At 38.3% G+C, this 15,926-nt stretch overlaps 1 protein-coding gene across 2 annotated transcripts; it reads right to left on the bottom strand.

Annotated features, from left to right (window-relative positions):
- Positions 1-152: 152 nt before the first annotated feature.
- bcap29 (B cell receptor associated protein 29) lies at positions 153-3,437 on the bottom strand. Of its 2 annotated transcripts, none has more exons than XM_080874906.1 (8): positions 3,334-3,437; positions 2,819-2,925; positions 2,536-2,618; positions 2,277-2,424; positions 2,034-2,169; positions 1,688-1,784; positions 1,419-1,519; positions 153-1,333 (listed from the first exon to the last, which is right to left on the bottom strand). In XM_080874906.1, the coding sequence occupies exons 2-8, from the start codon at positions 2,908-2,910 to the stop codon at positions 1,298-1,300; spliced, it is 693 nt and encodes a 230-aa protein (XP_080731032.1). In that variant the 5' UTR covers positions 2,911-2,925; positions 3,334-3,437; the 3' UTR covers positions 153-1,297. The 2 variants fall into 2 exon arrangements, with proteins under 2 accessions (XP_080731032.1, XP_080731031.1); XM_080874905.1 differs by having other exon boundaries at positions 155-1,333; positions 2,536-2,636.
- Positions 3,438-15,926: the final 12,489 nt, after the last annotated feature.

Below are 15,926 nucleotides of genomic sequence, written 5' to 3'. Positions count from 1 at the left end.
TCCATACAGGGTAAAACCCATCACTTCCTGTACAGATATAAGGGGATGTATTCAGTGACCTAACTGTGCCTTACAGTATGAAATTAAATAGCACAAATTCCACAGCTGTTTTATTTTTGACGTATAGTGGCTTTCAAAGCACCTTTTCTAGGTGATTATACAATCATCTACTACAAATATACAACACTGGGCCTCTTAATCACACTGATCATAGCAACAAGTTCAGGAAATATTATTAATTATTATGAAAGTTTATTTTTCATACTCATATTTATACCATCAAACTGTCACCAGAGTATGATACAGTATGTCAAGATTAGGTTTGCCCTCCTAAAGTCAGTTCAGTTAGAGCCACTAGCTTAAAAGAAGATTATTATTTCCATCTTCCATATTTTATACTTGAAGATATGGGTCTTACAACCCAAGCCTTCCCCAGAGGCAGACGAGGCAGGCAGAGAACGAGTAGAGCTCCTCATACAGAATAAAGTGGAGGTGCTATTCAAATCGGCTTCCAATTTGGCAGTAAATAGCATAGATTATATGAGATTTGTTGATAATCAGCCATCAGCTGATGGCTCACAGACATCTGGTGAAATGGCATTTGTGAGCAGCTTATATATATGTGTATGTATATGTTTTTACAGGAATCTGTGCAGGTTTCTGGAAAACTAAGTACACCATTAATGCTTTCATAGGAATTACTATAAGAGGGTAAGTAGCAGTCAGGAGCTGCTAATCAAATGCACATGATTAACTGATCAGCAAGCTTGACTAGCTCTATAAGCAGTTCTGTCAGTTTGCTGGTCTGGAGCATTCAGGTGTATGCAAAATAATGCAACAGGCTGTGAATCCCCCACAAATTAACCTCAAAGTGACACCTTCTATTGTTCACAGAAATAGGAAAAATCTAAGAGCAACATCTCAAATTACACAGCTCTCCATTCACATGTGAAATGTTCAAGTTCATGACAGCACATCCCATTACAGTGTATAGTTTATAGTGTGCATCCCATTGATGTACAATATAAAAGTCATTACAGTAACACTAACACTTTGTGTTTATAACACAGCTTAGCAGTCAGTAAAAAAAAGAAACAATGCATATTCATAATGAAGAGTTACTGTAAGTTAATAGCAAGATTTGTCTATTGCACTCAGTTCAAACTTTAAACAACAATGAAGATTCAAAGACAATAAAAACAGGTCGGGTAGCAAACTAGATACAGCACACAATCGAGAGGTATAAGGAAAAAAATGTCCATGGAAGGAAGTAAGAGCTGATACTGTGTTTTAATGTTCACCAATCCTTTTTGTCTTCAGCGCTCTGAAGATTCTGTCAATTAAAAACAGGATCAATGTGGGATTAGCAGTGTGAATATACAGGAGATATTCTGTGATGTGTGTTTGTCATGTATTACCTGGAGCTGATGGTGTTCTCTGAGCAGTCTGTCATACTCCTGAGCCAGACCTTTGGCTTGTCTCCTCATTGCCTCAATATCAGCATCAGACTTACGAACAGCTACACACACATACACGCACTTAATGATTACAAATTTGGACTACATATCATAAATGCTTTTCAAAATGTATCTATTGTACAACCATATGACCAAGAGACCTCTTTGTCTACATGCTCTGCAAACGTAGGTGCAGCTTTCCATTAACGTATTTAAATTAGGTCGCTCACCCTCCTCGGCAGTCTTCAGCTGACCCGCCAGCTTTTCCACCTCCAGCTTCAGCTGCTGCTTTGCTGCTGACATGGATTTTTCCTTTTCCAGGAAAGACTAAGCACAAAGGATTCTCCTTAGTTACTGAGCTTAAGCTGATTATTTAAACAGCAGATGACAGAGCACATGTTAAGTAGAAAGCATAGGAAAATGAAATCACAGCATGGTGTGTGCCTACAGTATGCTAATGCGTGGGCATGACCCAGAAACAAACAAACAAAAAAAAGCAAAGTAATTTTTATTATGTTACTTGACAAAAAAAAAGAAAAAGAATTAAAAAAAAAAAAAATTAACTCTGTTTCTCACTTGCTTGAGGGTCAGTTTGTCCTCCTGCTGCTGCTTAGCTGCTCTCACAGCATTGTCTATTTGTGACTGAAGACCTGCGCTGTCCTCCATGGTGACAGCAACCTGGTTTAGCAAAGTGGCAACCCGACGCATCATACTGTGTTGAAGTCACAAGACAGAAAAAACACAACAAAATAAGACAGTACTTCAACACGTGTGAAGGGTGTGCAGATGGAGCAAAGTAAGTGACAAAATTCCACTAACAGCCAGAGAAAGAGAGAGAAGCCAGATATGTAGAGGTTCCTCTGGGCTCTGAAAAGCTTCATGTGGACGTGGTCGTACACATTTGGGTTCACTTTAGCATCTTGCATGGGCTCAGGACCGGAATACTTCTGCACCTCGCGTAAAGCGTCTGGAAGGGTGGACAGAAACACGACCAAGTGGGATTTGAATACACTTGCTATTATTTTTTAATATCTGTCACACAAAGGAGATTATGTCTGACTCAAAAAAGCTCGCTTACCCAGGAAAAGAACAATAAGGACCATTATTATTGTAAAAAAGCATTTATTCCAGTAAGGAGATAACCAGCTCCATATTCGCCACCTGAAAATCAAACGCCACCTGCAATGTAAAGGTATAGACGGTCTGCTGGGGAAGGATTTGAATGCACTCTACTGGCTATTTGTGTGAACTGCCCGTTTGGGATGATATATCTTTTTAAATATTTCAGAAATTGTGCTCCTTAAAGCAAGTATCTAAATAAGCTTTTGATGACTTATGATATGCTTTTAAAATTGCCTTACCGCTGTGCTGATATTAAAGGCACACACAAAATAAGGTTGACTGTGATCTCTGCATACAGGAAGAAAGCCACCACCGTCCACTGGAGAGTCATTGCCACTGTGATTCTCTGCAGAGATAAGCACATTGATCTATGGGTAGTGTTTTATACTTGTGGAAATCTGTTTTGCCTCCATTGACGAGAGCATTTGTCTGATAGATACTAGCTTTTAGATTAAATTACTCTATTAAACAAGCGGAAGTGGGTGTGAAAGTGGCCAAGTATTCCTCTATTTTGATCTAAATTTCATCTAGGAAACCAGGCACCACGCACGAGTTTCTGAGCATGCATATAAATGTGTCTACAGGCCTACAAAGCAGGCCAACAGTAGCAGCTATTCGGCTGTTTTCTCTATATGGGACATTTATATCAACATTTATACCAAGTCATTCATCACCGGCTGTTCTGAATGCTGAGCTGGAGCCTACAGCGAAATATAAATCTATGCAAAGCAAAAATATAAAGTTGTTGGCTTACCGGACAAAGTTGTATGGTGCAAAGTAGGCTACTGGAAAGTCCAGACGAGCACACATGCGCGCACACATTCACGACAGCTGCTGGGGAGCCTCAGAGCACCCACAGCCCTAAATAAAACTCTGCCGGATGGCCTCATTAGGGAGTCCCCTTTGGATTGCATCAAAACCCTTAAAGTGATCAAAAGATTAGTTTTTAGTGACAGAATGATTTCAAGAAGTTGTTTTTGTTTGCCTTCATAATGTTACTGTACAAAAGAACTAGGGGAGACCGGGGATAGTTGTAACGTGGGTCAGTTGTAACACTTCCAATTTCTCCAATCAGGGCTAAGTTTCAAATGATGTGACTCATCCTGTGCATGCCCAATTCAGTTCTGCTATCACATGTGAAAAATCAGCACATTTTGTCAAACACAGACAATTTAACACGAAAAAATGTAATTTGTATGCCAAAAAGTAAGTTTTTCTACTGTATTTCAATGTTTAATAGCATTATCTGCTTTACAGTTAAACTCATCAAATTTAAATTATGTTATTTGTATGTCTATGGGGATATATTCTGTGTAGGTCTTTAGAGCTAGTGTTTTAGCCGTTGGCTGTAATGTTAGCTAGTTCATGGCTATAGGAGTCTGGGTCAGTTGTAACAATAATGCAGATGTTACAACTTACCACACTATTACTTTAACTTATATTAAACAAGTTGGGGCAACGACATCAGCAGAGAGAGCTTCACTGGTTGCTTTTGTATATGTGGTTAATGCCATTGGCAACACAATTACTTCACTGTTTGTGTTCCCCACACATATATTATGCAGACCTCTGTGTCAGAGATGGACCAGTAGGAAGTACTGGTAGTGGAAATAAATCAGGATGGGTGCAAGAAACAGATTTCCTCATCTTTCTGAAGCACTTTGCAAACCACACCAAGGTATGATAAAAAGTAATGGAATTGCGATGCTGGTGAACAAATACATTTTTTCAGCTTCATTGTTATGTTTAAAATTGGTGCAAGAGTTGTAGGTTATAATGCCCACTGAGCCAATGAGGCCAAACTCAAGGAAGACCAATCAAAATTAATGAAATATTCAGTTGCAGAAAATTCCATAATTTGTCTTTTTTGGGGGGGTTGGAATATGTTCAAAAGCTAGATTTCTGCATTCTGTCACACACACACACACACACACAGCTACATAAATGGCTCTAAGTGCATTCATGTGTTGAATAAATAAAGATTACATGTTAATATTTTGTCAGTACCCTTATTTCATTGTGTTACATTTCACCCCAGGATATGTTACAACTAACCCAGACTATGGGGTTAATTGTAACATTTCACTCTTTGTGTTTGAGACCATACCATGCAATGGGTAATTGTGCTGCAGAGAAAATAGCTGCACTATTTAATAGCCGAGACATGTAAATACTTTGCATTACATTTTGAATCCACTACCTTAAACGAGCTCCAATTTACAGACAGAAATGTCAAAAATGTTACAACTATCCCCGGTCTCCCCTACCCAGTGATCATTATATGATTATAGCAAATCATTAAAGCAAATATAACTGATGTTTTTCCCAGATATTATAATGAAAATAAACGGAATTCATATTTGCACTTCGGGTATAAATATGTTGGCTTTTCTAAATGATTTTTCTTTTCATTGAAGACTAGAAGGCCGTCCAGAAGGGGGCGATGTTGATTAAAGTTAGCTGTTGCAGAGGCGCCTGGAGGAGGACGACTTGGATATCTTTTGCAAATACTGCATTAAACTCACTCCAACACAATTCCTCATGTGATAATCAAATATAAGCACATTGAAAAGTGTGGATAAACGGTTCTATTTACAAACCAACATAATGTAAGTGTCAGTAAAATAAGGAAATACGAGCTCATTACAAAAGCAAATTGATTTCTTAGTTGATAGAATTGCTCTTATTGTGTAACCTTTAAAAAGGCTTCAGATGAGGGTTTTTTTTTGGACATTTCTTCCTCTCAAATGTACTCAGCTTGCAAAGTGTATTCACATGGGCTTCCTCTGTGAAAGAGACTGGGCTGCTATCCTTTTTGACTGCATTTCTCAGGAGGGCTGAGGAGCAAAATCTTTACAGCTGCACCCTGTGATAGCTTTTGGAGAGCGGGTAAATGAGTATGGCAGAACTGAATGTGCTTTGATTGCGCTCCTCTCCACATCATGTTAGAGGCTACACCCACTGTTTGTACTCATAATACATCTACAGGGAGGCATCCATAAACATGAAATTATGTACACACACCAAACATTTTATTAGAAACACCTGTACACCTACTTATTCATATAGTTATCCCATCAGTCAATAATGCGGCAGCAGTGCAGAGCATAAAGTTGTTCAACTACAGATCAGGAGCAAACCATCCATGTGGACAAAAAGAAACAAAAACACGATGGAAACAAAAACAAGCAATTACAGACATGATTCTGCAGGTTGGGCAGGTTTAAATATTTCAGGAACTCACAATAGAAATAGAAAATACTTGAAAAGAAAAATGGGAGTGAATGGCAGTTCAGTGGATGAAAATGCTTCGTTCAAGAGCGAGGTCAGCCGAGAACAACCAGACCGGTTTTAGCTGACAGAAAGGTGGTATTGGTTCAGATAACCACTCGGGAAAAGAGCATTTCAGTGTGCACAATCCACCTCGAGGTACAAATAAGTAGGGTGATTTGTAACACGATTGTACAGATTACAAATACATAAGCTGAGAGTAAAAGGGGGAAAAAACGCATTTGTAAATTGACAGTTTGGACTCAAGTGGTTTATTCACTCAAATGGTCCCACTTCAGCATTTACTTACAGATGAATGTCAATGCTTCACATTTCTCTTGCTAGAAATATGATTAAGCAGTCTTTATTAACAGGCTACGTACCACAGGCTTTTAAGGTGGCAGTAGCTAAACCATTACTTAAAAAGCCCTTAACTGATCCATCTGTCTTAGTTAATAGACAGTTAGTTATTATATTCTTTTAGTAGTCTTCACAGAGTTAGCTTATTATTTGCCAAGAACTGGTTTATTTGAAGAGCTTCAGTCAGGATTTAGTGCAACAATGTACAGAAACAGCATTAGTGATGGGTACTGATAAATCTTCTTACAGTATCTGACAGTGGACTCATCTCTGAGCCTGTTAGACCTCAGTGCAACATTCAACACCAATGACCACAATTTTTTTACTACAGATATTAGAAAACATAGTTGGTATTGTAGGAATGTTTAGCTGATTTAGAGTTTAGAAATGTGTTAACATAGAATGTAGAATTATTGTAGAGACACTGACACTGCCCGCAATGTAATAAAGGCCTGACCGTGTCATGAACTTAGGAGTAGATTGTAGGAGACCCCTCCCCCAGTTGAACTGTGAAAGGTCTCAACATTTGTAACTGGAAAACTGTGGTCTGGAAGGGAGATGGGTTTTTATGACCCCTAGGGAGTCGCCTACATCCACAGTGTTTTAACTGTCACGCACACTCACTCACGTGCACACACATACACACAGGTATGCGTACACAGTCACTCACAAGCACTCACATAGACACGCGGGAACGCGCACATGTAGGTCCTCACCTGCTTGTGCACATAGACACAGACACAGAGTTTGCAGCACACCGTGGGGGGGGGGGGGGGGGGGGGGGGGTTATGATGGGGTCGCCTCTATAAAGCTGGCTGTAACTAACAAAGGGGTGAAGATTTTGCAGAGAGTCACACCGGCCTCGCCTTCCCTTCTAGAAGTGCATGCTTAAATGAAGATGAATAAAGATGAATAAAGGTTTTGTGAAATAACTACTGAGTTCCGGTGCCATCTCTGGAAGTTTCGACGAATAAAAGAACCGGGGTGAAACTGATTTCGTAACAGTATTAAAGGAACTTCACACTGTGATTTGTAATATATATATCTGATAGATGTAAATGGTCCTTCCCTTATATATTAATCATGGAGTTCCACAGGGTACTGTGTGGGGACCAGTTCTATTTACATTACACAGCTTCCAATAGGCAAAATTATTAGATAAATTCTGTATGCATTTTCATTGCTATATTGATGACACCCAGCTTTATCTATCTAAGAAGCAAGATGATACAAATCTATTACTTAAACTGTAAGCATGTCTTTAAGCTATAAAGGCCTAGATGACCTGTAATGCTAAATTAAGACAAAACTGAGGTTATTGTCCCGATCCTAAAAATCTAAGAAACATGACACTTAACTTTTATTTTATAGAGCAGTACCTTAGCCTCCAGTACGACTGCAAGGAATCCTGGAGCCATTTCTTGATCAAGAAATGCACATTAAACAAATCAGTAGGACTGCCTTGATTCATTTGTGAAATATCTCTAAAATTAGAAACTTCCTGTCACATTAAACGTGATGCTGAAAAACTAGTTCATACATTTATTATTTCTAGGCTGAACTACTTTTACTTCATTATTATCAGACTGCTCTAAAAGTAGTAGAAGAAAAGGCTTCAGTTGATACAGCATGCTGCAGCAAGAAAGAGACCATATTTCTCCCATATTAGCTTGTGTTTACTGGCTCCTTGATAAATTCAGACTTCAATTTAAAATGATTTTCCTCACACACAAAAGCTTGAATAATTAGACGGTCATATTTGAAAGACCTCATACTATCTTATTTTCTTAACCGAGCACTTTAGTTGTGGCGGCCTTACTTGTGGTTCCTAGAGTTTTCAAAGGTAGAATGGGAGGCAGAGCCTTCACTTATTGAGGCTCTTTCCTGTGGAACCGGCTCCCAGCTTAGATTTAGGAGACAGACACTCTCTATCTTGAAGATGAGGTATACAACATTTTCATATAGCTTACATTGAGGGCTGGATCAAGTATTTACCTTGCAAGATAAATCTCCTAGAGGCAACTGTTTTTGTGAATCAGCAGTATATATTAATAAAATTGAATTGCAGAGTTTATGAATAGCATCAAAATATGCACCTTTTACCTTCTTTCTGACATTTTCATGTGACAAACATATGCAATATATCTTGTTTCTCTGACATTTCAAATCAAAGCTAACTACAAACAGCTAACTTGCTAAGCTTCCAGTCCCCGGCTATGCACAGCATGCGTCAGTGAATGTCAGGGAAGGCTGCCTGACATATGAGGCCCTCATAAATTTCCAAACTGATATATTTGAAAAACAGAATTGTTATTAAGCTGTAATAAAGAGACAAATATGTCCATAGTTTTACTTTCAGTTGCAGGTAGACTTACCCATATTGTAAATGGTTATGGAAGGTCACAAATGTGTTTGTATTCACTGCCGTTCACTGACTTTGGTGACTTCTTGGCAAAATTGTTCTGTGGTTGGTTACAGTTGTTATCAAGCTGATGATTTCAGCTCTCTCTGAGATTGCTTTGTTAAATGGGACATGTTGAGAGTCATTGATGCAATATTGAAGAGCCACGCCAGCCTCACAAAATCCAGGGTATTGTCTCCCCCAGCTCTTTGTCCTTACACAGGGACGTGTCATTTGGGCTTTAGATTTCCTTAAAAGTGTACTTTCCTGCCTCAATTTCCTGTCATCCCAAGCCAAAGTCAGCATTTCCTTACCTTTGCTGAAAAACAATTCTGAGGCACATTTCGCACAGCTCCTGAGAGCTTTTGCTTTGGGAACTACAAAGATTTTTATTTTTCCCCGGTACACTGCTTTCTAGACTAACAGCCACAGTTAGTGTGATGTTCATCTTTCTGTTCTCAGGTGTAGTAAGCACACGGGTTTTCAGTACATTACAACCATAATAATTTCTTAGCTAGCTTATTGTCATCAATAACAAATCACAACTGATTAAATCAACTTAATTGCAACATCAACATTTAGCCTACATTTGCAGGTGTAGAAATCTCACTGCAGTCAAAAGCCTCGAGTTATCCAAACTCATCAACCAACTATTTTGGGGGACTCCCAGAGCTTTTACTTGCCTTCTGTTGTGTTTGCTTTAGACTTAGGTATTTTAAAGACACGGAACTGTGGTCTCATTTGCATACACCTATGCAAGTGCCAAAGTCACAATCTGAACTATTATGAGCACTGAATGTGAAAGACTCCACTAAGCTAAGGACTCAGGTCACTGTCTCTGCCTTGGTTCAAAGCTACAATCTTTATATTTATAGTTAAATATAAATGTTTGTGCAACCTGATTGAAATGATGTAAAAATACACAAAAAAAACATACATGCCTTTATCCACACAACAATGTAGAGAGAAAATGAGCATTAGTGACACATAGGATAATTCAACCATGCATGCACACAATTTCAAGCCTGATCTGGAAATGAAAAATAAGGTGATGCATAATTTAACAAAAACAAAACAGACAATTTCACAGAGCATGCATCTTGTGTTATTTTTTGTAACATTTTTTTTCCCTTCACATATTGACCCAAACTCAAAAGGTGTGATTTGATAGATTTAATGTGACGTTCCTAAAGATCAAATCCAAAACATTTTGGGTTTGTAAACAAATGCTAGTTATAGTTAATAAGCAAGAAATTATAGCTCTGCAAGGATGGAGAACACTATAATTTGAGGATGGAAAGGTTTTGTACATCGTCTTTATTTTGCTAACTGAAAACGTTAAAAAATGACATAAGTTCTGAAAACAAAACCTTTTTTTAAATCGCAGAAGTAGTAACAGAGAATTATCAATCTATGTTGTTTCTACTGATGTACCATGATTGATTTAATATATAGATTGTATTGCAGCGTAGTTTGTGAAACAATAAAGTTCAGTGCTGTCTGCTGAACTGTGAATAGCAGACTGTAGCTGATAACTAGCTTTTGAAATACAACGCTGGAAACAGTGACATAACATATTGTATATATATACAAATGTTGAGGGGTATACGCATGTGCATGATCCGATATCGTCGTGTTGGTGCTGCTGCTGATCAATAAAACAGTTTGGTTTAGGTTCAACATTGTGAGTGACCAATCACATTGTAGTGATGTCATAGATTTGCAAAACACATCACACGACACAGTAAACCACAACACTAACCCCATAACCGTAAACCTAACCCTGACTATAGCCCTGTAACCTTAACCCTAAACACAATCACATCCTAACCCCCCCAACCGCAAATGCCCCTTTTTTGAATTTCATCTGCAGTTTTTTTTCCCCAAGTTGCAAAGCTATGACAATGTAATTGGCCAGATGCAATGTTGATCCTGGACAAACAGTATTATGTGTAACAACACAAACGTGATGATATCAGACAGACCATATGGATGTAGTCATTTATAACTTGAAGACAGCCCAAAAAATCCACTCTGTTGGGCTCTTCTGCCTCTCCATCTGGCAAGATGCATGATTAAAAACTGTCAACCAATCATTCGCCTACCTATGATACTGCTTGGTGCATATTTGTTTCAGAAACAGAGACCATTTTAGTTATGTTAACAATACACACAATACACATTTTTGTGATAAATATGGACTAAAAGTGTAAGAAAGCACTTTATTTAGGCAAAGAAAGATATTAGGTATTCCCAGCTCGACAAACACTACACCTGTGTGTAATATCCCACAACCACTGAAATTTTGCAACTCTGTTGCGACACCGGGACACTTGAAATCCAGCAGAATGTAAATTTAAAATTCAGTTGCCAATCATGTCTGCACCGAATGCAAACCGCATCGTGCCAAATTTAAGATGCTGGGCTCTGTTAGTGAGCTTTGTTATGGCGGTCCCATTGATATCATTCCACGAGGGGGGAGGAGACTGGTGTATAATCACCAGACAGCAGTCATCACTGTGAGGAGAACTGGAGGGCAGCAATTTTCTCTCTGCTGTCTACCTTCTCACACACAGTGGTTGACACTCTGTCATTGCCTGATAAACATTTGGACTGATATGTGGCTTTGTGCACACATTATATGGGCATAGCAGCACATGCTGGCATATACACTCATGAATTTAGGGTGCACACAATGCTGAATAGTGAATAGTGGACACACATGTGCACATGCAATTGGTTTCTGACTGGCAGGTGCAGTTAGACACACACAGCCATGTAGCCATGTCAGCGCAAAACTTGTGACTTCTTTTTGTCCTTCACAAGTTTGGTTCAGAATGATAAGAATGTTCAAGTCCGCCTTTTTTGTCTATTCAGACTGAAGGATGAGAAAGATTTCACAACATAATGGCAAATCCATGAGTCTTAATAACTATGCTTGATAAATAAGAGTTTCTGTAGTTTCTTACTTAGCATGTATCCAAGTTGCTTATCCATGTTTACCCCTCTGGATTTCTTTGTTCTCTGACATACAGTGGATTTTAGAGATGAGCACTTGTCTCATTAAGTGTCTGCTTTCTGCTGATAACAACAAGGGAATACTGATCTGCACAGCACTGTTTAAAAGGCAGGCAGTGTTTCATGTTTTTTCTGTATCAATGATGCCATTAGGGTCATGTCAGGTGGAGGTTATGTTCCATTGTATCTGTCTGCCTTTAATTCCTGCTTCTTCTTTTCTTTAATATCTCAGCCATAGATTTTCTTGTACAGAGATTATAGGTTTTTATCAGAGTCATATATCTTTCAACTCTATAAAGTGTCCTTCCATCTCACTAAATGTGGCTTGGTGAGAGTAACATTTGGAAAATGACCACAAGCAACGATTTGTCAAAGTGTGCTGGCTGGTGTGCTCAATACACTTTCTTCTTCTCTACAGTAGCAGAATTACAGTTGAGTGTTCGCTGACCTAATGCAATAGAGGCTCCATACGGACAGAGTAATGTGATTTCCCAGGCTTTTATTCTGTGTCTGCTGCTAGATAGAGAGGAGCCCCGAAGAGATGCCATCTGAATTGGGGATGGCTGTTGGAGAGAGGCAGCCATTGAACAAGGGATGGAAGGACATAATGCATGTGATGCAAGCTGCAGCCTGGATGTGGACCGCAGACGAGAAGGACAGAGGAAAAAGACAAGGACTCCCTGGGGTCAAGTGATTATTATAAGGCTCTCAGTGAAGCATCACTGACCCTTTGGTATTAACTGTGCTGCTAAATAAGAAAGTACGGAAATGCTTAAATATCGAGCCTGCGTAGCATTTCCAATGGGAGAAATGTTTCGTCACTCATCAATGCATTAATGCAATCACAGCATTGTAGCCATTCCCCAACTCTCTGTGAATGGCACTCATGGCCACTGATCAGTGGTCTTTGATCAATGATCGTGACAATTTCCTTATTAATGATCAAGGAACTGACCTCACAGTCCATTGCTCATTCAATGGGCTGGTTTCAGTTATTGTGCAAATATGTACTGTTTATACGATTGGGGAAACCTGCAGTCAGCTGAGACTGAAGAAGTCACTTGGATGAGTGATGAAATGTTTCTCCCGATGAAAACGTTACGTCCAGATGAACAGAATCAAACTTTTTGGGAAGCTTATCAGTCCCAAGCTAAATGGAGAATGACTGAGACTGTTTGTTTTTTCTTTGCTTGTTTTATGTTTGGTTTCTTCGATGGACAAAAGATGTTGATCAGATTTTAAAAGATTTTTTTAGGATGTAACTAAAGGCTCCGCACATTTTCAGTATATCTTAGAAACATATGGTCTGGGAAAAATATTCAAAAAGATTTGATTGTTATAGATGAGCCCAAGACAAAATATGTTCCACAATAGTTGTCTTTATTAAGACTGAACTCGTTTCCACTAACAAATGCCTGCAATACGTTAAAACCAAATGAAATTTCATTTTTGCAACAATTACAGAGATAAACACTACAAACTAGTGCACGTAAACAACAAAACAGTTAAAGGGAAAAGAAATTCACAGCCCTGTTAGTAAGCAATGTCCAAAGAAAGATATTCATCGTTTTAATGTTGCCGTTTTGATTTTGTGTTAGGTAAGAAAGGACCTCACAATAATATTTAACTACTTTAAACATAAATAAGACAAAAACAATCTTTTAAAATTGGTTTTGAAACAGTGGAATGTGTGATATATTCATGGTCTATGACAACTATGTTGAAAGCATTGTTTGAGTAGAGAGCGTATCGGTGTAATGTGGTGTTTTACTGCAAGTGTGAAGGGATTAAGATGTATCTGTAGTTTAAATGCTGCTGGTGAGCAACTGCATATAAAATATGGATGTATAGTACTGTGCAAAAGTCTTGAATCACCCCTAATTTCTTTATATTTTGCTCTCAAGGCTCCAGACTTTCTTTCTGTCATGTTAAGAAGTGGTCCTGAGCAATAGTTCTCTAGGCTTTCTGCAGATCAGGTTTTTCTTTGGACATTGCCTGTTTTTTTTTCATTATTTTTCAGTCCTGTCCTTGTACCTGACCATTTTTAAAGCAAATATTATTTTTGTTTGTTAAGCCACTTAACACTGACCTAAAAAAGAAATCCTTAACTCAAGTAACGAACCACTGTGTCCAAAAACACAACAGACAATTTAGCAAAGAACCAAAATATAATTTTAAATTGTAACTTTAGGCACTTTTTAGAAGCAGCCTGTTAAAAAAAACATAATTTGTTCCCATTACTTTAGCTTAATCTGAAAAAAATGACCAGAAATAACATTTTGACAGATATAAAATAGGATTTTTGCACCAACAAAGGGAATTCCAAAAGAACTATTATCTGAAACTTGGCATATCTTGGCATGGGGTGCAGTGTATGCTTAAAATATGTGAGGAAATTGGTCAAGTGAAGGAAAAAAACAAAGTAGCAAACCTAAACAAAACTACAGCAGATGAACAGTATCAGTGAGTCATGTCCTTAAGAAATAGGAAAGAATACAGGAAAGAACTGGCACAGGACCTGAAAAATACATCTGGCCCTTCAGTTTATCAATTTAATGCTTGCCTCAACAGAAATGGTCTCATTTTCAGGGTCACTGTCAAGGAGAGGTCAGAAAAGAGGTATAACAGTGAGTGTCCACAGCCATCAGTAAAACACAGTGAAGGCTCTGTCATGGTTTGGGACCGGCGGCCATATTTAAAACGTATGCTTGTATATGTTGCAATAAATGGTTCTACATATTTCCTATTTTGCTAGCAAAATGGGGAGAAATGAGGAGTGGCTTGAGACTTTTTGGACAGCAGAAGCTGACCTCTAATAAAAATAAATAAATAAAGTAAAACATAATGGGAAATAGAAGAATGTTTTCATTTCGTTCTCTAGTTTCAAGCGTTATTATATATTTTCTGTAACCTATGACCCTCATTAGAGTCAAAGCGAAGTATGAAGCAGGATATGTTTTTGCGATTGACAAGTCATTATGGTACTAGCGAGCAGTGTGGCTCTTTTATCAGTCTGATCCTCCCATTATGACAGCTGTCCTCCTGCTTAAGGCTTGACATGGTGTTTCACTAACCAATAGGTGATGCCAGAGTGGCTACATCCATCTTTAATTTTCAACCTATGGTCAGCACTCAAAGTGTTTTGCTATCCCAGTTTAGAAAACACATTTTTCTGAAGGCTTGTGCAATGTGTTTTGTTGCCACAGAGGAAATGAAGCATTAAAACAATTTTATAGCGCAGTATGTGTAATCCAGAAATGAATGAGGACACTGCGGCTCAAAAAGGTCAGTCTGAAAAATGCCAACTATATTGACAAGAGACCCAGGCTTGATTTTACACATTACTCTAGTTCATTTTTCAGTTGCACAGGAGAAGAGCCTTTGCAATGAAGAATATTTTCTCCTCTGTTATAGTCATGGTGTTTGTAACAACATCATATCAATAAAAAAGGTCTTAGTTGGGATAGTTTGGAGCATTTAATAATGCAATATGAGTGGAGATTGATTTGGTTTAATACACTGCTAGCCTTTCCATTTTTTCTATGAAATGGGCTACAGTGTGACAAAATAATAATTTTGTATTATTAGATATTAAGTAGATAGTCAAACTTCCAGACCAACAAAGCAGCTTTCATTTGTGGCGACAGCAAACAATACAGGCCATTAACACTAACCTGTAGTAGACTTTGTGAAGATTTTTGCCACTAGTCAAACTAATGTATAAATAAGATGTCAGCTGGTTAGTGTGGTAGAAAAAGTGTCTTTTTCATATGTCCTCTGCATAAATGTGGAGGTGTTATTCCTGCTTAGAGAAATTTTCAACGGTCTCTGTGAACTGATAAGGACCAAGGCTTGTGACCTGACTTTAAAATAGCTGGTAATGGGAACAAGAAGCTACAAAACACAACAGAAGTCTAACCAAGTAGGCCCTTTAAGGTCAGTATGTATAATAGAAATAATGCAAATAATGGTATTAGCATTGCCATTAAATGATGTACCCAGTACTCACACATTTCTGTGTGTGCAGGAAGTAACATCAAGGGAACTGATACATTACCCAGCACATCAGGATATGTTGGTGTGTTCACGAGATCTTTTTTTGGCTTGTTTGTTTCTCTCCAGTGTGGCTGCACTTGTGGATCGAAAACAAATTGTTAACATAAATTGTATTGGTCTTTGCGGGGTAATTTTAGGAGGGAATCAATAAAAAAGATTTTTTTTCCAGCAGCACTGATGAAGTTTAGAATAGTACCTGGCATTTGAGCACAGATCTAATTCACGTGTTTTCCAGGAAGATA

Source organism: Rhamphochromis sp. 'chilingali' (genome assembly GCF_963969265.1).
Source record: "Rhamphochromis sp. 'chilingali' genome assembly, chromosome: 2".
Lineage (NCBI taxonomy): Eukaryota > Metazoa > Chordata > Actinopteri > Cichliformes > Cichlidae > Rhamphochromis > Rhamphochromis sp. 'chilingali'.
The sequence above is the reverse complement of the archived record's forward strand: the minus strand, read 5'-3'. Positions and strand labels throughout refer to the sequence as shown.